A 25,930-nucleotide genomic window follows, 5' to 3' on the forward strand; every position below is an offset into this window, starting at 1 on the left:
ATAAAACCATAGAAACCGAAAAAAATTGAACATCTCTGAGAATAATTGAGAATAATTTTCCTTTTTTAGCAATTAAAATTTAATTGAACATTAAACATAAAAATTAACCTAGAAAAATTGAACTTAACCCTTAACAACTTCTACCATACCAAAAACTCTTTCGTATAAAAAAACATAATCACTTCACTTCGTTCACTTACACTAGAACAGAAACTTTAACAAGTTTTAGATTAATTCAAAAAAGAAGAGGCGTAATTACGGGCACAATTACTTAAAATATTATATTCATTCACCATGAGAAACATAGCCAACATACAGCTGAAAAATATTCGATAAAAACAAGCAAACAATTTTTTTTAAATAACTCAACTTTCGAATTTCAAAGTAGAAAAAACATGACCTTAAAGCTCTTTAAATTTCAAGAACATTTTATATTTGACACTTTTCTGATAAAATGTAAAAAAGCTTTGAACGGGAAAATCAAAGTGAAATAAGACAGATTCAAAATACACCTTGAAAAAAAATTGTTGAGAGTAGAAGTTTTATTTTCTCACATCTGCTCTACGACCGTTTGTTATTTTTCTAACATTAGCAACTAATAAAGCAGCTACAGTTTTTATCAAATGCAAATTGCCAATGTTATGCAGCAAAAATTCGACCAAAAAAATACTTAAATGTTCTGGATTTGAATATCAGACCTGTTGATTAGGAGTCTCACGTCCTCGCATCTGCCCTACGGTCGCTCGGAAGTAAACTAGTGGCCAAACTAATGTTGGATCTACCAGCTCTAATAATTCAATCACATATCTTACGGACACGGAAATGCATAATTTTCAAAATAAGGGACTTTATGTTAACCCTAGAGTTTCTCTGCTTATCTATGGGATGAAAGGCAAATTTAAAAGAAAAAAATACTATTCGCTTTTCCAATTGAAGTCTATCTCAGGTTAAGCTGGGTAGTTTTTGAAAAAAGTGAAAAAGGTTCCATAAATCGATCGAAAATTCAAAAATCGGACTTTTCCTAAATCCAAAAAAAAATCGCTAAATAAGCATGGAACTAGCTTCTTATTTCTACACCCTGGTTTTCAGATAGAAGATTTCGGCACCCTGATTTTTTAGATGGAACCCTTAATATCAGATTTAGCTAGAAGTTTTCGATAATAGTGACAAATTTTCTAAAAGGGTAAAAACTTAAAAACGAATTTTTCCGAAGTCCATATCAGCTTTTCTACAGAAGAGTAACAGGGTAAAACAGATAACGCAGGGAAAGTCTAAGCACCATGTCAGTTTTATTGATCTATTAACATCAGAATCAGCAAATTCGTTTTTCGAAAAAAGAAAAGCTTTCCAAAAAACGGGCATACTGTTTTTCAAATTGCAGGGCATAGCCGTTTGCACAGATAAGATCGGATTAACTGATTTTTTTTTGGTTAAACACAACTACTCAAAAAAGTTTCAAAAATAAACCAACATGTCAAAAATGGGCTTGTTTGAGGCATACCGAATTTAGGGATTAGCCTCTTGAGAGATCCCTCTACATTGTTCTTTTGATTGACACCTACATCTCAAGTTTGTGCGTTCAATATTTGCGTTCAAAAATGAAAAGAAAAAAATCAAAAAATAGGCCAAAATCTCCCTATTGAAACTTTCGAAGGCTGCAGTGAGTAAGGTAACATAAAAGAAGACTAGCGAAATATACAGGCACAAAGAAAAGCAGCCGGCTTTTCCATTGTTACCAATTTTTTGAAAATCGGTAGTGGTTTGAGAAAAATTGAAACTTCTGCAAAAAGTGCAAAAATTTTCCAAAGTGTTGCAAAAAAAAAACGAAAAACAACATATCCCACTTATGTTCAATATACATGTTTTTTTTTCAAATCGAAACTAACACTAGCCAAAAAAAGCAGCAACATATGCCATTAAATTGGTTACGCTTAAATATGATTAAATTCAAATATACCAAAAAAGCGACCAAGTGAGTACTTTTATTAGCGACTTAGGTGATAAAAAATTCTTCGTAATCATACACTACGCTTCGCTTATGTTAAAGCTATGAAACGTTTGAAAACTCCAAGTTTTTAGGTCTCCTCAACACAGAGACGCCAACAAACTTTTTCGCCCGTTAAATAAGGCAATAAGAGGCAGCTAAGCCAATATAGTATAATCGGAAACCTTTCAAGTCATTGAGTAAATCAAAACAAAGAAATCGGTCAAAGCAATTTTACAGGCAATGAAAAAAGAACATAGTACCAGTAAATAACAGTAATAACAACTATTAGCTAATTTTGAATTTTCCAGAAGTTGTGCATATCAGCACAAATAATACAGTGATTCTATTTCACAAATTTTTTTTTCGAAAAAAGTCAATATTCCAACTTTATCACGCTTGCTAATCGCAAGCGTAGACAACTTAAAATTAAATTTTCAACTATTTACAGAGTACCGTTGTTGTTTTCTGGTTAAAACTTAAGACTTTTCCCGGATTTTTTAACTTCAGGCGGTAGGCATCAAGCCACTTCAAGAAACCCGGCGTTTCTTTTCTCGGCTGATTTTACCTAGTGTACTATTATCAATTTCAGGCGGTTTGCCGGCTCCTCCGAGCCGCTTGAAATTTGCACTTACCCTGTCTTTAGCTGCTGAGAAGAGAGTACGGTCCACAAATGCTAAATGGGTGAGGGGTCCCTCATGGGCGCTCTGCACAGTGAACAGTCTCTCGAGGTGTACAGGTGCAAAATGATCACTCGCATCGCGACTTCTGCACAAAAACTAACTATTAATCGTCCATAATCCTTCCATAGATTATCGTTATAGCGTCAAATTTAAAGGAGTTTAATGACCGATAAAGAGTCTATAAAAAAACGATGCTCGACAACAATCCTAGTCCAGCGAACCCTAAGAAGAACTGCACGCTTACGAAATTTGGCTAGACTCCACTTTGAACAAGTCCACATTTCCATACTCGGATCCCACACTCACAACCCAGAAAATTTTCTCTTTAACTGGTACTATTCCAACACCCAGACAAGTTTGCTTCTCAGAGGAGTAGAAATCATACTGGACACCACTGGAGGAGCTTTTTTTCTTCGTTTTCTCTGTAGCCACGCCTATCTTCTCAACAGTGAACTCAACATCTGAGTTGAAAGGCCACGTAGAAATAGGCCGTGAAGCGGTTTTAGGATAACAGTATGCAATGAAGAGACGTCTTTCGCTTACGATTAAAAGCGAGTTATCAATCCACTCTATAAATTGAAGAATGGCTTTGAAATCCTGTGGGAATCGGGTAGACTTGAGTATCTTGTAAGTTGAGCCACTAAAAACACAAATGTAAGTTTAAGTCAAGTATTTTGGATGTCAACCGTAAGTCTAGTCAACTATGCAACCTTTATTATAGTTAAACCTTTTACAGGCTATTTATGAAATTGCGAAGCGTTTAATTTATAACAGCTGATTGCAAAATCCTGTTTGCTGAGACTTAAAAAATGTCAGATCAAAACACAGAAAATGAACATTTGAAAAGCAGGGAAAATTTCTCTTGCTAAGTTTGTACCATGCAACTGAAATGTTCCCGTCAGCTAGAAGCACAGCAAATAGCGTCTGGTTTTTACAAAATGCAACACTCTTCACGGAGACATCCTGAGTGTCCTCTCGTCTACTACTCTTCGAAACAACCGCATTAGACGGATTGTCTTCAGTCAGAGTTTGTTGTCTCACGTCTAGAGCTGTGATCTCTTTGCCCAGGTCACTTCTCCATACCCTTAATTGACCGTCACTGCCAGTTCCCACCAACATTTGGCCGCCTGAAATAGATTAAAAAATGAACAATCTGGGCAAAAACTACGAGGCAACAAATTGTAGAAAAATCATGAATTTAACTATGCATCGTGATGATAAAACAAAAATTCAGCAGCGGCACCAGGCTTGACATAAATATGCGGCGCATAACCCCGCATAATTAGCCTTCAATTCGAAATCGAAGAATACCGCAGAAATTTTGCATAATTGAAGGATTTCGAGCAAACTTTTCGAATTTTTCCGAAAATTTTATAGAGATGGCATTGAATTTTTTGACGCTTAAAAAATTCGACGCTTAAAAAGCTCAAGTACCCAAAAAAAATCAAAATTAAATTAAAGGAAAATTTTTGGGTTTAATTCTGTTGGGAGGGTGGTCAAAATACTTATTTGGCAAAAATCTGAATTTTTTGGCTAAAATTTTCATACTTTTTTCCCGTGGAATTTTATATTTGTAGAAATGCCCACATAATTAATAAAAACTACCCGCAGTCCGAACTGCATAATTTAACTACTTATGCCCGCTGATTTTTGCCAAGCCTGTTGGCAGCATTATTCTTGATTGTTTACTTCATATCGCGTGTTTTTCAGCCGTATGGATAACGGAGCTGTAATTGTTTCGAATTCTTGTAATGATACAATAATATGGGCAGTATCTTATAAATACCAGTTTCTTTTGAAAAAGCAGAGGATCAAATTTCTATCATATCAACATCTTCCTAGAATTAAATCGAAAATTATGTCTGATCCGAGCATAGAAAAGAATTCAAACTGATTTTGCAAGAATTAATTGGAAAGACTTTAAGATCTTGCTCAAAAAGATTATCATGTCCGATTTAAGCAGATCAGGCAAGACAGAGGAATCTGTTCGACTAGATTACATCGATTAAAATCACGCTTAATCCTGATTGACACCTGAATAAAATCTAGATTGCTAAACTTAGCAAATTCGAATTAAGAAATAAGCATCAGATTTTTCCGTTGCATCAGCTCCTGCAGAAATTCTTAGCATTCACTTAATCCAACGCAGATTTTAATTAGTGGGAAGGGATGGAGGAGGATGTTGGACACTCTCAACGCCCACAGGGACTCTTGCAACACTCATTTTGGCCAAACCCTGTTTTGGCCAAATTTTCAGCACCGCAGGCAAAATTTTGAAAAACAGGTTTAAAAAAGCCGTTTCACCCCCTAAATTGGCCTCTGCTTTATAGAGTGTCCAGAGAGCTCCAAAATTATGTTTAGTCGACTCAAAAAATAGTAGATGAAATAATCAATCTCTGAAATTAAATTTTGATGTAATGGCGAGAAAAGGTAAGACTTGACGAATCAAGTTTTAATAACAAAACTAACAGAAACTTTCATTGGCAATTTCGGTTCTAATTCAAATTCAAAAAAGCAAAAAGAAGCAAGATCTTTGCAAGAAGCACAGAAAATTCCAAATACAACACAGCAGAAAGTACCTGAGCAGAAACCATTTCAAAAAATACAAAGTTTTGGAGCCCCCTTCTCGTCAAAACACACGCGCAAACGAACACTTTCTTTGCTGATGAAACGACGCAATATAACACTACTTAGCCGATAAATATAGGCCAAAATCATTTGAGCAGAATAAAATTTGTGAGCGAAAAAAAAAGAGAATATACGAAGTCAACGTCAGTCAGTAAATTACAAACCGCAGAAAAAATCAAAACACTAAAAGCAAATAAAATAAAAATAACGTAGAGCAAAACAAATTCTGCGATGTCGCAACTATGCTGACAAAACATAAGCAGACAAATCATAAGCCGCCATTTTTTTTAAGCGAATTAATTCCAGTTTAAAAAAAAGCAGTCAGGTTCGAACCCAGAGTTTCTGCCGTCGCAGATTATTCCTTGCCTCCAAACCAATTGTGCCGGAGACGGAAAAAAATTGAATTCATGAACTGAACATGAAATTACCATTTCCAATTTTTCCCTTTCTGTGAAATAAGTTATTTAGAGGAAAAAAGTCTCGTACCCGGTTGCAGCACACTTGCAAAAGCAACAACCAAGTAAAACAAAAAAGGCCGTTTTTCTATGAGAAATTTTGTTCAACTTCGAGTCATGATTGAACCTTTTTATGTCGATCCAACCCAACTTTTAAAACTCAAAAATAGTCAACAGACTTTTAAAAAAGTGTCAATGAACGCAAAACGAGAATGAAAAAAGGCCAATGTACTATCAAAAAATAACTCTAAAAGAGCTTAAACAACACAAAATTTCGCAATAACAGAAGAGCCATAGATACCGAACAAATGATTGAACTTTTTCCAAATAAGGAATTTCGGAGAAGATATATAGTATATTTAATGTCCGAAACTTTTTTCGTCAGAATTTATCAAGAAATATTTACAAAAACTAGGCCAAAAAAATAACTTTTTTATTTCGCTGGGAATTATTACAATGGATTTCGTTTTTGAAATTAGGCCAGTCATGTTTTTTGCGCGAATTGCACTTTTGCTATTGGAGAGCGTAATTTTCCTTTTTAAACAACTGAGTTAGAATTGTTTGGACAAAAAATTAAGAAATGTATGGCTTTTAAGCTTTTTTAATTTTAAGAACTAACTAAGATTGACTCTTTTTTTTTGATAAAAAACTCATTAAGAACAATGGATCAATAAGTAATTTTATTATTCGGCTGTGAAATCTGAATACTTCAACGCAATTTCGAAAATAGAATTCGATCACGTTTTTTTGCACGTTCTATTCGATAGTGGAGTTTGTTTTTCTGTTAACAAAGGAAATAAAGTGAACTGAAAAAGAAATCAAGTCAAACCTTGAAAAATCAAGTTAAGCGTGAGCACTTTTCAAGAATTTTCCTGAAAAAATCTTCAAGACCTATTTCAGAGTCTTCACTACGTTCATCGACTCTCGAAAAATTTTTATCGAGAACCTGAACGGAAAAATTCGACTCCGATGACGAGAACACTTTTAACATAAATCCACAAGTTGGATCAATTTTGGATGCAAGACAAAATACAGCCAGAAGAAAGTCGGAAAAAATTCGATGGATGCAAAAGGATAATGAAAAAAAAAGATGTACAATCGAAAAAAAAATTAAAACTGGAGCTTTGAAAAGAACACAAAAATTCCCACACACATAATAAAACCATAGAAACCGAAAAAAATTGAACATCTCTCTGAGAATAATTTTCCTTTTTTAGCAATTAAAATTTAATTGAACATTAAACATAAAAATTAACCTAGAAAAATTGAACTTACCCTTTAACAACTTCTACCATACCAAAAACTCTTTCGTATAAAAAAACATAATCACTTCACTTCGTTCACTTACACTAGAACAGAAACTTTAACAAGTTTTAGATTAATTCAAAAAAGAAGAGGCGTAATTACGGGCACAATTACTTAAAATATTATATTCATTCACCATGAGAAACATAGCCAACATACAGCTGAAAAATATTCGATAAAAACAAGCAAACAATTTTTTTTAAATAACTCAACTTTCGAATTTCAAAGTAGAAAAAACATGACCTTAAAGCTCTTTAAATTTCAAGAACAATTTATATTTGACACTTTTCTGATAACATTAACCCAATAAGAGAAAACTAGATCAATGAGTAATTTTCGTCGGTCAATTTTTTTGAGCCATTTCCGCTTTCTACATGAAAAGCGCAATTTAACTAACTTTTAGCAGATGAAATTTAATAGAACTCAAAAAGCTCTTATAGACTTAGGCGCAATCATAAATGCATTAAAAAGTATGAATGCATTTCTGTAGTTATCATAAAGCATTTTCAAACTTTTCCTGAAAAAAAACAACAAAACACGACCTATAAAAGTCTTTACTACGTTCATCGAATCTTACAAATATCAGAAAAAAAAACACGGATAAACGGTTGTTGTACACGTAGCACAGATTGTTTCGACCATTTAGTTTTCAAAAAATATTCATTTTTGTGCGTGGTGCGATTAGAGGACTATAGGAACCCTTAGAACGTAAGTGAATTAGGCACAATCGACAACAGTTGTCCTCCGAAAATGAATAGAAGAATTTTAACACTTTTTAATTTAAAAAACCTTTAATTGCCAAGGAAGCGCTTTTTTTCACTACTTAATTTTTTATAAAACCTACTCGCTCGCTGTAACTCTCAAAAATAGACTAACGTTCAAAAACTTTACACCGTTTTTGCTGCACTGGAAAAACATTTTGAAAATTCTTTAATACCGTTTGAACCATATATGAAGGCTCGCAAAATGATTTTGTAAGTGCTCAACCGAATGTTCGAACGTTCATTTGAGAAATAACTTTCGAAGGTTCTCGCGAATATTCGGTTCCATTTGACCTGCGTGTTACTGAGTTGTTTACAGTAAGTACCCAACGCTCACTACTTTGGCGAGGGAAATTTTCAGCATAACTCTCTCGAGTACCCCGTGTGAGCGTTTTCGCGTTTTCAGCACTGCTGGAAACGTGGTTACCGAAAGAAGAGCAAAACTTAATGGAGATCGTGTGAACATGCAAAATATTCAGCAGAAAAATTGAAAAATTTTCAATTAAATTTTGATTGAACTTCGATTCAATTTTTTTCTTCTCAAGAATACTGAAAAACCCAATGAAATAACTGATGTTCGACGAATGTTCTAATGCTTTTGACGAACACTGGAAGTCTATATTTGAACAAAAGTAGCACCACTAGATTTTATCATTGCTTAATTTCATTAATCGACCAATTTTGATGACTATTTGCGATACGTTCGAAGACAAAGTGGTCGGAAAAACAAGAACAGCCACGGGTTCTGCAATTAGTTTAGATTGAAATGGTATCATGTACCGGAAAAATGATTGGTGACCCATTATAAAATCGATCGAATTTGAACAACTTATCAATTAATCTCGAAAAGATACATTGTTTTCGATGAAACTGTAACCTGACCTCTAACAATTCGCAGCTGTGTAATTGTCACATTAGGAATATAGTCCATGATACAGAGGAGACACTTCTCGGTCACAGACCACAGTCTGAGTTGCCCATCCAGGGATGAAGAAATGAGTCTTGACCCATCAGGACGGGTGAACACCACTGACCTCACTGAGTCTGAGTGGCCTCTGTAGCTCTACAGAACAAAATAGCAATGTAAACAATAATTAGATTAAAAAACAGAAAACACAAGAAGCGAAACGGACCTTCACGCTAATTGCGATACACGCGGAGAGAAAATGAACTGATGTCAAAATTCAATAAGGTCAAAAAGCTAGAGCTAGCAAAATTTTCATGTTTCTCTCGGTTTTCGGCCTTGAATATATGCTATAAATAACATACCAAGTAAGGCTATTGAACCTTAAATTAGCATTGGAAAACACTCCCGAAACGATAACAAAGCCAACAAAACCTGAGCAGACACCATTTGAGCCGAAAAACAGGTGAAACCAGGTTAAAACTCCCATCACACACAGGCCTGGAAAAAAAGCTTAAGTTGATAGAAAAAAAAGAAAAAAGTGAAAAATCAAATCTGACTGAAAAAATTTTAAGCTAGCATGACAAACAAGTTATGACACAGAGGCGAAGCTGCACTTCGCATTCACTTGCGAGAACACGACCAAAAAGCAGCTCTATCAAGTAAAACAAGAAAAGTCGAAATAAGCCTCGAATTAGCAAAAACTCGGCTACGTGTAGGATTCGAATCTGCGACATACTGCAACCAAGAGATTTTGAGTCTCACGCACTATCCACTCAGCCACACTAGCTTAACAACCGATAAAAACTAGTCACGAATTAAGCAGCTATTTATGCTAATAACTTGCCAATGCCTTTCAGCAAAAGTGGCACCAAATACAAATAGACACAAATTTGCAATTAATACTTTGGAATATATATTACAAAGCATAAAGTCACATAAAAAAAAGCAAAAGTGAGTTAGAAAACTTCTGAAAAAGAGTTTTCAGCATTGTTGTTGTTTGCAACAAATCACTTTTTCGGTTCATTTGATGAATTAATAATGCATCATTTGTGTTAACTTATTACGATTCCAATGTCAAAGAACATGTTATCAAAAAGCTGTAAAGGTACCCTACCAATTTGGGGGTGCAGCACCATAAAGGTGCCGCACCAGTATTTGCGACTCAGATTGGAAAAAAGAAGGTTCGTATTAATACACTCGCTTCGCAAGTGTAAATACAACGGGTCTTCAAAATTCACACGTGCTCAAAATATATCTGTCGATTGAAGGAAGTACAGACGGGAGAAACTGACAAAAAATTCAGTTAAACAACTTGTTGAACAAGTTGTTAAACAAGTTCGAAAAGTGTCAAGGAACTCGAGAAAGCAAAAAAAATGATTGAAATTTATAGATTACACTACTTAGAACTTTGAAGAAAAAAATATCATGCTGAAACTCTTTTAATCGCATGCATTAATTTTATTTCCTACTTTGTTTATAAGTCAAATCAAATAACAACTTTAGAACTTCACACAAAAAAATACCATGTTCAAGCTTTTCTCAATAACATGTATTTCTAAGTTTTTACAATTTGTTCATAAACCAAATGAATAAATAAACGCAATCAACATTTTTTTTTGCTCCATGTCGACTACTTTCGTAATTAGAGAGTGTAAGTCCAACCGCGAAAAATCTAACTTGAGCATCATCAAATTATAACTTTTTATGAAAAAAAAACAAAAAATCACACGACCTCGCAGCGTCGCTTCACTTAGTGCTTTAACACTTAAGTTTTTCCACATAAAGTGGATAAATGTCATGGTACCAGAGTTTGGTAACACGTCCGTCATACGAAAAAGAAACCTGAAGACTTCACGATAGCCTAGGTTTATACGAAAGTTGCACTTCGCAAACACTAGTCAGAACGCGACAAAAAAGCAGCTAAAAGATAGAAATAAGCCTCGAATTAGTAAAAGTTTGCTAAGTATGGGCTCTGAACCTGCGACCTCGAGAATTGATTCTCACATCCTGCCCTCTCGGTCACGGACGCTTAACAACCAGCAAACACTAGTCAGAACAAATCAGCTACAAATGCTAAACAAATGCCAATGCTATTCAGCGAAAAAGGCACCAAAAGAAATAGACACAATTTTGCAAGTAATATAATTTACAAGGAATGTAATACAATTTTAACCCTGCGCTAAAAAAAAAAAAACAGCCATAAAAAGAGTTGATGAGCTCTTGATATCCGGATTCCTCGGAAACCATATAGCAACCCTTCGCTTCTAAATTAAACATGCATTGGAGACTTCCGGAAATAATGCGCAAGAGCCTGTGTTTTTTTAAGGAACTCAAGAAAGTAAAAAAAAATTAGATTTACATTTTTAGATTAAGCAACTTAGATTTTTGAAGAAACAAAATCATGCTGAAACTCTTTTAATCGCATGCAATAATTTTGTTTCCTACTTTGTTTATAGGCCAAATCAGATAATAACTTTAGAACTTCGCACAAAAACTACCACGTTTAAGCTTTTCTCAATAACATGTAATTCTAATGTTTTACAATTTGTTCAAAAATCAAATGAATAAAAAAATGCAATCAACATTGTCTTTTCTCCATTTCAACTACTTTCGTAATTGGAGAGTGTAAACATTGTAAACGAAAAAGTTCATAAAAACATCGACCCTGCCCAGCTTCGCACCCTCGTATTTTGTTGCGGGTCGAGTCTCCTTCCCTTCATCTACACTACAGATCCATAATACCTTAAGGCTAAAAAGCTACCAGAGGCCTAGCTAAAGCTGGATTTACCTGTTTGATATCTTTTGAATTTGTTGTACTGATGCGGGATGAAGTAGGTTATTTAAAAAACGTAACCATTGAGCTTCACTCAAAACCTTGGTTGTTGCTCTATTGAAAAATGAGTGAAAAATTAATTCTGGAATTTTCTTAAAAACATATTTATTGCTCAAACTTAAATGCGTAGAAGTTTATGCACGGAGGCTTCTTACAACCTGTTGCCTTGATTAAACCTTTGAAATCAGATTGAGTTGTTTTCGAGAAGTCAAAAGTTTAAAACGGACAAGAAATCAAATTATTGACTTTTCTGAAAGCACTCAATTTTCTTGCGTCAAAAAAATTAAACCTGAGCACTTACACAGAGAGCCCTTTCTCTCTTCTTTGAAACCAATATCTCAGATTCAGGAGGGTAGTTTTTGAGAAAACAAAACTTTTCAAAAAAAAACAGTCTAAAATTCAACTTTTCCGAGGTCCGAGGGTGATAAAGTATTGGGAAAAAAACTTGGGCGTAACCGCTTATGCAGGACAGCTTACACCAACCCATTCTACCTATTAAAACCAAAATCACAGATTTGGGATGGTAGTTTTTGAGAAAAATCGAAAACTTTGAAAAAACGGTCAAAAAATCGAAAATTTGACGTTTCGAAGGGTCATAATTTTTTGTGTAAAAAAATTTAGGCGTAATGATTTATGCAGCGGAGCTTCTCATAACCCATTCTACTCATTGAATCCAAAACCTCAGGTTTGAGAGGGTAGTTTTTGAGAAACATTGAAAAATTTCAAAAAACGACAAAAAAAATCGTAAGTTTGACTTTTCTGAGGATCATAACTTTGTGTGAAAAAATTTGAGCGTAACTGCTAAAGCAGGGGAGCTCCTCACAAGCTGTCCATTCGATTGAAACTAAAAACTCCTATTTAGGAAGGTAGTTTTTGAGTTTTGAGAAAAGTGTAAAAGTTTCGTAACATGGTCAAAAAATCGAAAAATTGACTATTTTGAGAGCCATAACATTTTGCGTTAAAAAATTGGTCGTGGTTGTTGATGTAGGGTAGCTTTTCATAAACCTGTTCTATTCATTGAACCCAAAATCTCAGTTTTGGGTGGGTAGCTTTTGAGAAAATACAAAAAAAAATCCAAAATTGGGTTCGAAAATTCCACCCCACACACTTTTTCGAAGGCTGTAGAAAGTGGGGTAAGGTAGAAAGAGACCAGAAGAGTATGCAGGCAAACAGGGGAGTGGCCGGAATCGCCATTACGCCATTAGTACTACTCTTTTGAAATTCGTTAGAGTACTGTTGAGAAAAACGAAAATTTTCCAAAGCGTCTCAAAAAAAACCGATCCCACACATTGTCATAATACCTTTTTTATCAAACAGAATTTGTAATATAATAGTCTGTGTTAATATCGTTAGCACTAGCTGTACTTAGTAGCTGGTTATCGATCAAAATAAACACTTTCAAAATGAACACATTTTGTCGCAACAATATTTGCGACTTAGGTTGGAAAAAAAGATAGTTCATACCATAACACAAGCTTTGCTTGTGTAATCAATTGTGTTAACTTATTACTATTCGGATTTCAAAGCACATGCTATCAAAAAGCCTTAACGGTTCCCCAAAAGAGACGCCAATATTTCCGACTTAGGTTAGAAAAAAATAGTCGTAGAATAACATTAACGCTCACTTAAGTCAGCTAGTGTAAAACTGAAAATATATTTACATATTCCATAGTTTTGGAGGTAGTGTTGAGCAACTTGATCGTCGAGTCCCAACATGCAATGGCCAAAAGAGGTCTATTGGGATGCCAGTCTACTGAGTTAATGGCACACGGAGACGCCCTCTCCACTTCACTCTCTAGTTTCCCATCAGATACATTCCACAACATCAGAGTGCAGTCCCATCCCACTGTTGCGAATGTCATACCGGCAGGGTCACAGGCTACCGAGACTACTTTGCGCTCGTGTTTCTTCCACGATGACAACCTGAATGAACAAAGCTACCCGGGTTCACAAAGCAGGCTGCCCAGAATGTTTTAAGCTTTTGGATTCAATAGGCCAACTACACCTCTGGTTATATGTTGTTCATATTTAACCGGTTACAAGCCGCTTACATTCAAAACTAGTGTTAGAATCCGAGGATAATCCTGTGGTAGTTTTTGATTGAGAAAAAAATTAGTTTTGATTTACTTGTGCCAGTCGTTCACTGAGTACATTAGCAGTTGTCCTCCGTCTGTTCCGACCACCATCTTGTCCCGGGAGACAAACTTCACCACGGAGACAGGACTCATGAAGCCACTCAGCTCATTCGTCATCTAGCAACATAACAGCATCAAAATAGTTACAGACAATATAGTTATAAGCTATTCCAAAAACATTCTTTGACCAAATGATCTACGGGAAACAATAGCCACCGCTTTAAAATCACCAACTTCAGCGTCCAAAAGTGAATATTGTTGTTGATGGGGTAGCCCTGTATATCGTAGCCTAAATTTAAACCCAATACTGGACCATTTTTTCACCGACTGTGAAACTGCGATGGGAAGCCGTGATTGCTTAGAATACCTTAGCTGTTTCGGTGTCATAGATGAGCACACGGCAATCCTTGACTCCCACTGCTAGTGTATTGGTCCCTTCCAGAACATCGAGAGATACGATAGGCTGAAAATAACTCATGTTGTGTCGTGTCCTTTATCTCTGCTCATTATTATTCCAGCTGGGAAGATATCGAAAGTTTTGTAATAAAAGTTTTCCCATTATGGCTCAATCAGAAGCAAATCACTTCAACTGAGTATTTTTCGTTTACGTTGTCATTTTCAGATACGTTATACTCGCCATTACTAGCCTACAAATGTAGAAAAACTACTCAAACCAGCTTAGTCTATTTCAGACAGAGGACTTCGGTCTTTCTCGGGATGGGGATGGATTAAGAAAAAATTCCAATTTTGTCGACATTTATGGGTCCACCAAAGTGATTTTGTTCAGGTATGTTTGGTCAGGTTTTGATTTTTTAAAAGAAGTGTTTTGAGCAAATGAAAACTTAAAGTGGGCGTCAATTACCTGAAGAAGCGCTAAGAACCCTAGATTTAAACCTAGCCCACTTACCACTGAGAAGTCTTTGACAGAGAACACTCGGTCCGACCCACTGAGTGGCTTGTTGATCCACTCGAAGCTATAAAATGAGCAATCGAGAGAAGGAGCCTCGAAGCAACGAACATCAACTTCTCCGCGGGCCTGCAATTCGCGCGAGAACGAAGCTTGTTGATACACAAGATGAGGAACCCTAAAAATGAAATCAGGGTCAGCATATTGCAAATTTGCTTTAGCTATAAAAAGTTTATTCCGTGAAAAATTCAGAATTATTGGTTTAGGCTTTACAAAACAAAAACACTCAAGTTCTAATCCAAAAACCGGGGGTAACGAAATAGGCGACAAGAAATTAGACGGATCCAATAAAACTGAATCCAGACGTTAAAGTTTTTTTAAGCAAAACCAGCATTTTGGGAGAAAAGCAAAGGGCTAACAAAAGTTATTGCTTGAAACAAACTTTCACAATTACAAAAAGAGTTTATAAACCCTTTAAAAATTCACACACGCGAACAATACATTTACGTCTAATTTCCCCATATTTGTAGTTTTGCATCGACGTCTAAATTCAATTTTTTGGCCACGTCTAATTTGCTTTTCGTCTAATTTCCTAGGCCCCCAAAAAACCATTTAATTTCGTTGAAAATAATTGCTCATCTCATCAAGAATTTCTGAAGCAGGCGCCCTACAAAACCCTATCAAAAGTCGCCCAACAAAACAAAAAATAATAATAATAGTAAACGCTCTGTGAAATTCTAGAACATTTTATGATAAAACTTTTTTTTGATAAAATTCACCCGATTTCAGAAAATTGGATTTATAGTTTATTATTTCGCTAGATAATTAAAATCCGGATTCGAAATTAGATGTCGATCACATTTGTAGTGACCTTTACACTTTCGCTTTTCGATAATGGTGTTTACGTTCCGCTTAAAAAAGAAATGACCTGAACTGAAAAAAATCTTAAGTCAAACCGCAAAAAAATAAATTTTCGACTCTTTCTGACAGCAACAAACAGAAAAAATTTTGAAAACCTATATGAGACTATTCACTACGTTTATGACTCTTAATTAACTCCATAAAACTAATATGCCGCGTCGTGTAATTTCCAACTTACCCATACCAAATTTGTAAACATGAACATCTTAGTTTGAATAAAGTGCCTCTAGTTCTAATTACGAATTTGCCATAATAATTTCAAAATAAATTAGTGCAAATCAAAGTCGGCATAAGCAATTTGTCTTATCTATAAAAAGCATCAGAGGCGTCATAAAAATAACATCATCATGGCAAAAAAAAATGAAAAACATCACCACAGAATCAAAAAAAAAATAGCACGCAGAAGCACGAAAAGCAAAACATACCATCAGCTTTGCAAATTCTATTGAGCATTGTATAACGGAAAAGTAATTTAAATTGAATCTAAACAAAATTGCTCGTATTAGGGCGAAGCCCCGAAAATACCGACTGCATTTTGATTTCTATGGAGCAGTTGAAATTAAAATAACTGATGAAAATTTCAAAAAAAAAATGAATACCCCACAAGTACCAAGTGATATATTTCGCATATATCAAAGTATTACATAGACCAAAGAGGATGCCTCAATCCAATTTGGAACAATTTCTAAAACGGATTAAATCTCCGGTTACGCGTTAATAGCGCGAAATTTATCGCACGTTAATTGTCACAAATTGGCAATCTTTAAACCCCCATAACTGAACATGAATTTATCACAGGTGAAATATCTTTTTAAATTTGAACAAGACAAGATTACCTTTAAATAATCTATTTAAAAAATTTTTGTCAATGGCTAGTTAAAAAATCGGAACTTGTCTAGGGAGCAAAACCACCCTGAGCACAAATATTCCGTCATTTTCTTCGAAAATAGTCGGAGCAAAAACCCAATTGTCATTCTTATCAATCCAAAGAAGAAATTCGACTCAGATTAAGGCTTCATTAGAAAACCAGATACCTGTTTTGCAGCAACAAACCGAAAAAATCTTTATACTACTGATTATCCAGGCAATCATGTCATCAAGAGAGATTACATAAATAATAATCCCTAAGACCTCAACTCAATCTATGAATATTTTGCGGAAACGATACTTTTATCAGTCTAAGCCTTAACGAAAGCTCATTTAAAGTTGTAATCAGTCTAAGCCTCAACGAAAGCTCATTTAAACGAGAGCTGTAGTTCTTAGCAAAAATGACTATTCTCAAAAAAAATTTCAGCAAATCCATTTAAAAACCGCTTCATTGTTAAATTTTTATTTAACTTTCAATTGTTACACTATAACAAGACTGCTCATATCAGGGCAAAGCCCTGAATGATCCCACTGCCGTTTAATTGGTCTCGAACAGTTTTTGATAAATTAAGTTTTGGGAAAACTGTGAATTTTACGCTTAGGTTCGTTTATGGAATCATTAAAATCAACCAGCTGTCTCAATTCAATTTGAAATGATTAAGTGCGGGATAATTTGCCAAGCGTGTAAATTGTAAAACGAGCAGTTTAGACAGACCAGTGACAGGTTACTATAGTGGTGTGCACATCCGGCTGGGCCCAAGCAGATCAAGAAATCGATCCTCAGAGGGACCAGAAGTTTGTATAATTGGTCTGAATGAAAAAAAAACTTGAGTTTAGATATTCCTCACTTTATTCAAAAGTCGGAACAAAAAGAAAGGCTTAAAGCAAAAATGCAGTATTCACTTCTTTGCCATATTATTTATTTACATATTCTTTGAAAAATATAGCTCAGAGTAAAATCGGGCAGCCATTTTATCTGAACTTTTACACAAATCTGAGTTTTTATAACCGAGGCAACCCAAAAGTCAAGCCGCAAAACTGATAAATTGAGCAAGCATTTCCAAAAAAAATCATTAATCACACAACTTGAACGATCACATCGTTCATTCACATTTAACAAGACTGTTCGAATCAGAGCATACCCCTACATTTTCCAACTGCCCTGTAACTTGTCTCGTATTTTTTTCCCGCGCCACATACAGCAAAAATCAAGTATAAGGTTATCCTTTGAGAAACGCATTATTTCAAATGCCAAAATTCAACATAATAGTTACATTATTCAAAATTGCGTGGAAAAAATTGTCAAAGCACACATTTAAAACAAAGTTCCAATCGCCAATCTATCAAAAAAAATTATCTCAAGCACTAGAGAAAAATATATAATAACCTAGAAACAAAACAAGACTGCTCATATATCATGGCAAAGTCCTGAATGTTCCGACGGTACTTTCGGGCCAATTAAAAAACTTTGGCGGAAAAGTTGACGAAATAATTTAAAAATATTGTTTCCATTTTTTTTCTTTCATTGTTTTCTTTCATTCATTAGCTCACACGTATTGTAAACTACAAAGCACAGGTGAAATATCTTTTTGAAATTGAGCTTCAGACAAAAATCCACTTTCAAAACTTAAAGTAAAAGTTCGCGTTTTTTACGCACAACTTACATTTTCATAATTGAAGAGCGAACATTAAATTACACAACGAAAAAAAAACACGAACGATCAAAAATTTTGACATCATTTTGTTCACTAATATTTGTTCAGCCAACAGACAAATAGTTTTACCAATTCAAAGACAGAGATAAAAAAACCAATCAGTTATTTAGATTTTTCTATCAAATCGCCTATTTCCTTTAAAATATTTCATGAGTACGAAACTATTTCATTAAGAGGCAAAACTGTGCACCAGAATGGAGCACAATTTGGTGTCTGTATGTCAGTGGAACCCAGAGACAAGTCTTCAAACATGTTCCAAAATGTAAGCCAATTTCACTGAAGAGATTTCCGTGGATTCAGCGTGTTTAAACCTGTAACAAAATTTCTGTGGATTCCGCGTGTAAAAGCCTGTAACGTAAGCTGTCGGCACAATTGTTTGGTCGTGGATTCCGCAAGAAGCGAATATAACTAGTTGTTCCAGATACCGCAACTGTATACGGATTCCGCACAATGTTGGTAGATTCCGCAAATGTAAAGGGAATCCGCAAAATTTGAAACAGGTATCTTCATATGTAAGCGTATTCTAGTAGAGGCCCAGCTAAAGCTGGAATTATATCTGCAAAATTTTTTGATTTTGTTCAACTGATGCGGGATGAAAAAGGTAATTTCAAAAACTGAAAAAGTGGGCTTCATCAAATATTAGTTATTGCTCTAATAAAACATGAGTGAAATTTTTGTCAGTACGGAAATTTCCCCGGGAAAATTTTTTTGAACAAACTCTAGGGAAAAGCATCTTATTGCCTGTCGCCTCGATTAAACCCTTGATATCAGATTGAGTTGTTTTCGAGAGATGTCAAAAAGTTTCAAAAAAACGGACAAGAAATCAAAACATAGCCAATCGAACATTGGAAAAGAGTAATGAACGCAAGTAAACAGAAGAAAAAAAACATTGACTTCGTTGAAAAAATGGAATATCTTTATTTTGAATTTATTTCTTTCGAACTTCAAAAAAATGCCCTTTATGCTCTTTAAATTTCTAGAACAATTTATGACAGGCGCTTTTTTGATAACATTAACCCAACTTGAGAAAACTGGATCAACAGGTAAAAGTTTTTATTCCGCTAAAAATCCAAAAATTAAATTCCACTTTCGAAACTAGAAATCGTACTAGAATTTTTTGCGCCATTTGCACGTTCGTATTTGAAGAGTGCCATTTACGAATTTCAATTGAACCCAAAAAGTGCATATATACCTAATTGTATCAATAATTTAAGACTTTTTCCTGAAAAAAAAACAATAAAAATCAGCAAGACCTATATAAGAGTCTTCACTACGTTCATTTCTCGTAAACTTTGTCTTTTTCGAAGTCCATAATTTTTTGTTATAAAATTTGGATGTGCGCGCTTACACAGTGGAGCTTCGATCATCCTATTCTTTTCATTGAACCCAAAATCTCAGATTTTGGATGGTAGTTTTCGAGACAAGTTAAAAAAACTTGTTTTTGAGGGCGTAAACTTTTCAGTTAAAAACCTCGTGCGAAGCCTCCATGTAGAGGAACTTCCTATATATCATTCAATCAATTGAACTCAAAATCTCAAATTTGGGAGAGCAGTTTTCGAAAAATTCAAAATATTTTAAAAAAAGGGTCGAAAAATCAAAAATTTGACTTTTCCGAAGGTCATAACTTTTTGTGTAAAAAATAGGCGTAACCGCTCAAGCAGGAGAGTTTTCCACAACCCAATCTACCCACTGAAACTAAAACTCAGATTTGGGAGGGTAGTTTTTGAGAAAAGTCAAAAAAATGAAGAAAAAAAATCTCAAAAAATCTCATATTTTGGTTTTCCGAGGGCGTAAATTTTATAGTAAAAAATTTCGTGGATATTCTCCATGCAGATGAGCTTCTCACATATCATTCAGTCAATTGAATTCAAAATCTCATATTTTGGAGATTAGTTTTCGAAAAAAGTCAAAATGTTTCAAAAAACGGTCAAAAAATCCGAAGGTCATTCCTTTTTGTGTGAAAAAAATTGGGCGTAACCGTTTATACAGGAGCGCTTTCCACAACCCGTTCGACCCATTGAAACAAAAAAAAACAGATTTGGGAGGGTAGTTTTCGAGAAAAGTCAATAAGATTGAAAAAACGGTCAAAAATCGAAAATTTGACTTGCTGAAGGCTATAACTTTTTTGTATAGAAAAAATTTGGACATAGCCGCTTATGCATGGGAGCTTCTGACATCCTGTAGCTGTAGGTAGATTAAAGGGAAAAGACTAGGGAATTATGCAGGCGAGCAGGGGACTGGGCAGACTTCCCAATGGTACCACTTTTTTGAAAATCGGCTGAGTAATTTTTGAGAAAAACATTTTTTTGAAAAAGGTAAAAAAAATTCCAAAGCGTCTGAAAAAACAAAAAATATACAAAAACTCAACCCCTTACATTTTTCTTATACATGTTTTTACCAAACAAGATTTTTGTTAGTGGATTCCACAGACTGTTCCGGATTCCGCAAATTCTGTTGTGAATTCCGCTAAGTCGCCGGTTTTTAGAGCGAATTTGAGTGATACTCTGTATTAGCTATTTGTTTGTGGAACCCAAAACAAAAAAGAAGATCAAAGAAAAAAAAACAAAGTTGCGAATTCCGCAACAAACTTGATTTTGGCCTGTTGCGAAATCCGCTTAAAATTCACAAGTTGCACAGTTTGGCCTCGTAATGTTGAATTTTAAATTCACGGTTGACATGAACAGTTAAGATACATTTTTGCGCTGGATACAAGTTTATAATTAGACAGCGTAATTCAACTTCAAACCACTAAAACATAAAAATGAGCGAGTACAGGTTTTAAGATTTTTCTATAACATACGACGTACCTAAGTGAAAAGTCACTACGTTAACTAAACTTAAATATGCCAACCGGATCAACCTTAAAGAGCTATCTCCCTCACCTAACGCAGAAAAAATTCTGACGAAATTTTTCGAACAAGGAACTATGCAGTTGTACTATTGTCTTTTGAACTAAAGCCGAGCACAGGTACCTTAACAAAAATACTATTAATACTAAGAACGGCTTTGATTACTCTAGCACCTTTTGTAAGAAAGTCCGAAAAAAGATTGGTTCGATTATTCTTTTCTATCACCAAAAAAGAATCCTAACCGAGTAAAAATGTGTAGATTGCTGGCAACAAAGTTTCGCACGGCCACTACACTTGGGTCCTTCAAGAACGCATCTGCCTCTTTGGCCATCGGCCTCGTCAATGCAGCACTGTCCTCTAAAACACGAACAATTAACTCAAGCCAATTGATGGCCATTTCCCTATAATAATCAAGGCTTAATCCTCAATATACTAATTTTAGTAACTATGATATAGAAACTATGATTATCAAAAGGTAGAGATATCGGCAGTATAAAAAATTAGTCGGTAATAAGTTGATACGACTGAGGTTTATACAGGTATAAAAACTGACAACTGCAGGTCCATTTTTCACAGCAGCCCACATCTCTTTATTTTGACGTAAAAAGTTTGCGCTCATGATTATTTTTCATCTAAAATCAAAATAGAACGACTCTGCTCATATCAGGGTGCAACTCCAATTTCACACTCATTAGTTTGTTTCAAAAATTGGAAAAATTAACTTAAATCACAATAGAGCATTCAGAGATTATTACAGGGATGATTATACAAAAATGGATACATACTGGAAAGAGACAGCGCAAATCCACTAACTTTACTAAAAAATGATAAGAAACAAAACATATTTTTGTTTTTGAACACGGTGCAAATATAGGCAATAAAAAAATCCACAAAACACAAAAGACAATCAATTTGATCACCGATATTATCGAATTGAAAAATCATCGTGCGCATTGTTTGTTTAAAACTCGATAGAGTACCTCAAAGTTTAAGCTTATCATTTTTGAAACTAATTTTCATCAGCTCAAAGCAGACAAAAGTTAAAAGGGGTGCCAAATTTTAATGATCATATCAAATACGACGGCTAGTCAATAAAAAGAATTGATTTGTTTCACAAAGAATCACGAACTAAAAGGCTTTTATCTTTCATTAGCCATGATAGTTAAGTTTTGCGGCCGGCTTACAGGGATACTTAAGTTAACAATTCACAAAATGTCAAAACTACTCGAACCAATACATTAATCCAAATGTTAAACACGGGATATTTGATTAGCAGGTCTATTTGTTGAATTCTTTCTAAAACGGGACGTCATCGATCTTTTCCCATTACATTTAAGGAGTCTTCTTGTTGTTCCGACTTTCGATACGAAAGTAACGGAATATTTGTGCTCGGGGTGGGTTTTTTTTCTTCAGACAAATTTCGACTTTTTAACTAGCCATTTTTGACGGAATTTTTTATATCATTCAAGCGGTATTGTTGTCCTGCGCCTAAATTTGAAAAATTATTTCACCTGTGATCATTTTTCGTAAAGTTATGGGGGTTTAAAGATTGCCATTTTGGCCAATTTGGGACAATTAACGCGCGATATATTTCGCGCTATTAACGCGTAAGCGGAGAATTAATCCGTCTTAGAAATCGTTCCAAATTGGTTAAAAGAAGCTTATTCGCCATAATTGGTTTGTTACAAGGAGTAAAATCTATCCTTTTGTACTTTGTATGGCGTGTGGGGGGATGATTTTCATAAAAAATTTCTAATTTTAGAAAAAAAATTTTCATTGTATTTTTTCTTACATTTAGTTTTTAAATGTTATTACTGCTCCATAAACATTAAAAGGCAGTCGAAACATTCAGGGCTTCGCCCTGATACGAGCAGTCTTGTTACAGTATATTTTTGTTTTTAAATACTCACCCGTCGAGTTGAGGCACTGGACCAGTTTATGATGACTGTCCGTCTCGAAGCACACTTTTACAAAGTTCAGGTCCACAACCAATGACTTCAGCAGCTTCCAATCACCACAACTTTGCTTAAAAAACATGTATTTCAAAATAGATTATAGGAGACATTCAGTAGGATGTGAAAGACTTTATCAACTTATTTTGATAAATAATCAAGGGTAGCAAAAATACGTTCAAATATCAATGAAACACCTCCTAAACAACTAGAATTACTCTAAGAGTGAGTTTTGTAAAAATACAGGATACTTAGACCAATTGAAAGCTAAAACTGTTCGTTTTTTAACCATGTCGACCTCAATTATTCTTAAACTGACTAGCGTCACTAAAAAAATTTATTGGCTTATATACAGTGCTCTTCGGATAAAACTATTCAAACTGATAACCTCAAGCACGTTATTCTCAAATAGCCTAGTTTAGACAAAAGATATAAAAACAGAAAGGGCTCGAATTTTACCAGAATTAACAATGTTTGCCAAAAATTCACTCTAAAACGGGTCACCTTAGGTTGATTTCAAAGAATTGAAAACTATGTTCAAACTATCAGTCAATTTTTGAACCTCATCTATCACAACGACGTCTTCTTTTGGCCAAACAAACTCATCGACAACATCTCTCAAAACCCCAAGTCACACACAGGCAACATACTGAAAAAAATATATAGCGGGTAAACAGCTCAATCACTCAATATGCAAACAATGGTTCCTGCGATGTGACGAAGACCTGGTGGCTACTTCAAGAGAAGTTTTTCAGCGAGGGGAGGCTCGTAGTGGTCAGCATAGAAGACCAAATTGCGATGCTTTGCCTAGAACCAGGCGATGACAACCAATTCAAAAACAAGGTTCGTTCAAAAACAAGAGCTAAAGACGCGGTTGAACGAAGTGTGGACATTATCAGCGACACATTCTTCGTTGCTCTCGGTTGCAATAATCTGCCTGAAAGGTCTTACTCGGCTGTCTGGCTGCTGAAAAAGCTGTGTATCTACGAGGATTCGTTGCGGAGGAAAGACTGGGTATACGAGGAAGATAAGTGAGCTGTTGTCAGTCGGAAGAGGCGAGGATGTGCAAATCGAGATTTGCCGGGTCAATTTAATGCTTGAGGCAGTGAGCCAAAAGAACTCGATGGGTCAGCTTCAAAGAAAAGAAGGGTGCTTCACGTGTGGGCAACTTGGTTACTTTTGTTAAGTTTCGGAGAAATGACCTCTCACTTTATAGAGAAGTCATTTCCCACTTTTTGGTTCAAAATAAAAACATGATTGGATATAGCACGATGTCACGCGATATCGCGCGATGTCATATCACGAGATCAGATCTCAACAGGCGGTTAACTTTCCATATATATAGAAGCTGATTTACTACTCTTTTATCGCTCTCTAATTAAACTGTTGATTATACCTAGTTTTGCTGCTAACCTGTGAAAGGTTATGGGCCCAGCAGTAAAATACGTGTCAGAAGTCAAGATTGACTGACTTAACAACAAACGTTGAAAGAGCAAGCTGTAAATTGTTGACACAGTTAAAGTCACAAAAAACAGACAACCGTGGAAAAAGTCACAAAGAAGATAGTGAACTGGCAGATAGACAACAGAGCAATACAAAGAGTCATTGAGACAGGGCATTGAGACAATTCAGTGATCAGTGAAGTCTGGAGTCACAAGGAAAGCTGAAAGAAGCACACGAGAGAAAGAGATACACACACACAGAGAGAGAGAGAGAGAGAGAGAGAGAAAGAGAGAGAGATAGAAAGAGAGAGACAGAGAGAGAGAGAGAGAGAAACAGCGATAGATAGAAACTGACAAACTGTTCAATTTGATAAACTCAGTTGATGTGGTGTTTTATATATTTGTAGATATGTGTTGTTGCTTGGGGGATCGTATTCCGTCGCTGCGAGATCTGACCTCCAACCAGATTTAAAAAATAGAAGTTCAACAAATAAAAAAACACTCCAAAATTTCTATTGTGCTAATATATATTGCTATGTATGAAGTCTGTGAAGTAACCTTAGCTTTGCTACATCGCTGATGTGTTATTCAGTACGCTTACCGTTAGGTTTTGGATCAGACTTAGGTAATGAGATACATGATTACTTATATTATGCGCTGCGATATGATTGCTGATATAATTTAGTCTGAATTTTGGGTCATTGAGAAGTACGTGGAACATAAGATATATTTGTTCAGAGCAATACGGCTTAGGTGAAAAAATGTCTAAGTCAGAGAGAATAGTGTTTTCAGGAAAAGAAGAAGACTTTTTGTATTTTGAAGAGCAATTTGAGGCTAGAATTTTTCATCTTAAACTGAATAAAGTTATCAATAGAGAAGTAGATGAGAAAGATTTCGCACCCAGTGTTAGGAAAAATGCTACTGTAGAACAGAGAGAGGCATCTTTGAGAAAATGGAGATAAATTTTAGGTGAAAAAGAATTGCATGTTTGGTATGAGTTGGTGCTATGTTTAGACAAAAAATCTGTTTTGTTTTTAAGACCCTTTAAAGGCAAGGGAAGTAAGGCTTGGGAAATTTTGTGCAAAAGGTTCAAAAGCGCCGAGAGACCTAGACTGCAGCAATTGATTTCAGATTTAACTTCGATAAGAATGAAAGCTAATGAGAGTGTAGTCGATTATATCACTAGAGCTGAAGAGTTGCAGTATAATTTAGATGAAGTAGACGAGGGTTTAAGTGAAAATATGTTTGTGTCAATCATTCTTAAAGGCCTACCAAAAGAGTTCAATACGTTTTGTACTTTGGTTAAGTTCAGCAAAGATGATAAGAGTTTGAACGAAATTAAGAATGATTTGTTAAAATTTGAAAGTGATCATAGAAATGAGAAGGAGGAGACCGAACATTCGTTTATTTCGAGAACGAAAACATGTTTTAGGTGCAATAAGACAGGACATATAGCAGCTCATTGTAGAACTAAGTTAGTGAATAAGGTTAACCAGTCATCTAGTGATAGATCTCCTGTGAAATGTTTCAGGTGCTTAGAAATAGGACACATAGCTAGGGATTGTAAGAAGGAATTTGAGAGAAAA

General features: G+C 35.1%; 1 protein-coding gene across 1 annotated transcript in view; it reads right to left on the reverse strand.

Moving 5' to 3' along the window:
- Window positions 1-2,514: 2,514 nt before the first annotated feature.
- LOC134841733 (telomerase protein component 1-like) overlaps window positions 2,515-25,930 on the reverse strand; it is a 126,368-nt gene continuing 102,952 nt past the window's right edge. Inside the window, exons 26-35 of the mRNA XM_063857769.1 lie at window positions 22,861-22,975; window positions 21,193-21,307; window positions 14,599-14,776; window positions 14,059-14,154; window positions 13,684-13,808; window positions 13,218-13,479; window positions 8,699-8,879; window positions 3,545-3,794; window positions 2,912-3,307; window positions 2,515-2,752 (exon numbers count right to left, since the gene is read on the reverse strand). Of these exons, the coding sequence (XP_063713839.1) occupies window positions 2,515-2,752; window positions 2,912-3,307; window positions 3,545-3,794; window positions 8,699-8,879; window positions 13,218-13,479; window positions 13,684-13,808; window positions 14,059-14,154; window positions 14,599-14,776; window positions 21,193-21,307; window positions 22,861-22,975 (1,956 nt within the window). The remainder of the gene's footprint in view (window positions 2,753-2,911; window positions 3,308-3,544; window positions 3,795-8,698; window positions 8,880-13,217; window positions 13,480-13,683; window positions 13,809-14,058; window positions 14,155-14,598; window positions 14,777-21,192; window positions 21,308-22,860; window positions 22,976-25,930) is intronic.

The sequence above is a fragment of the Symsagittifera roscoffensis genome, chromosome 3 (assembly GCF_963678635.1).
Source record: "Symsagittifera roscoffensis chromosome 3, txSymRosc1.1, whole genome shotgun sequence".
Classification (NCBI taxonomy): Eukaryota; Metazoa; Xenacoelomorpha; order Acoela; family Convolutidae; genus Symsagittifera; species Symsagittifera roscoffensis.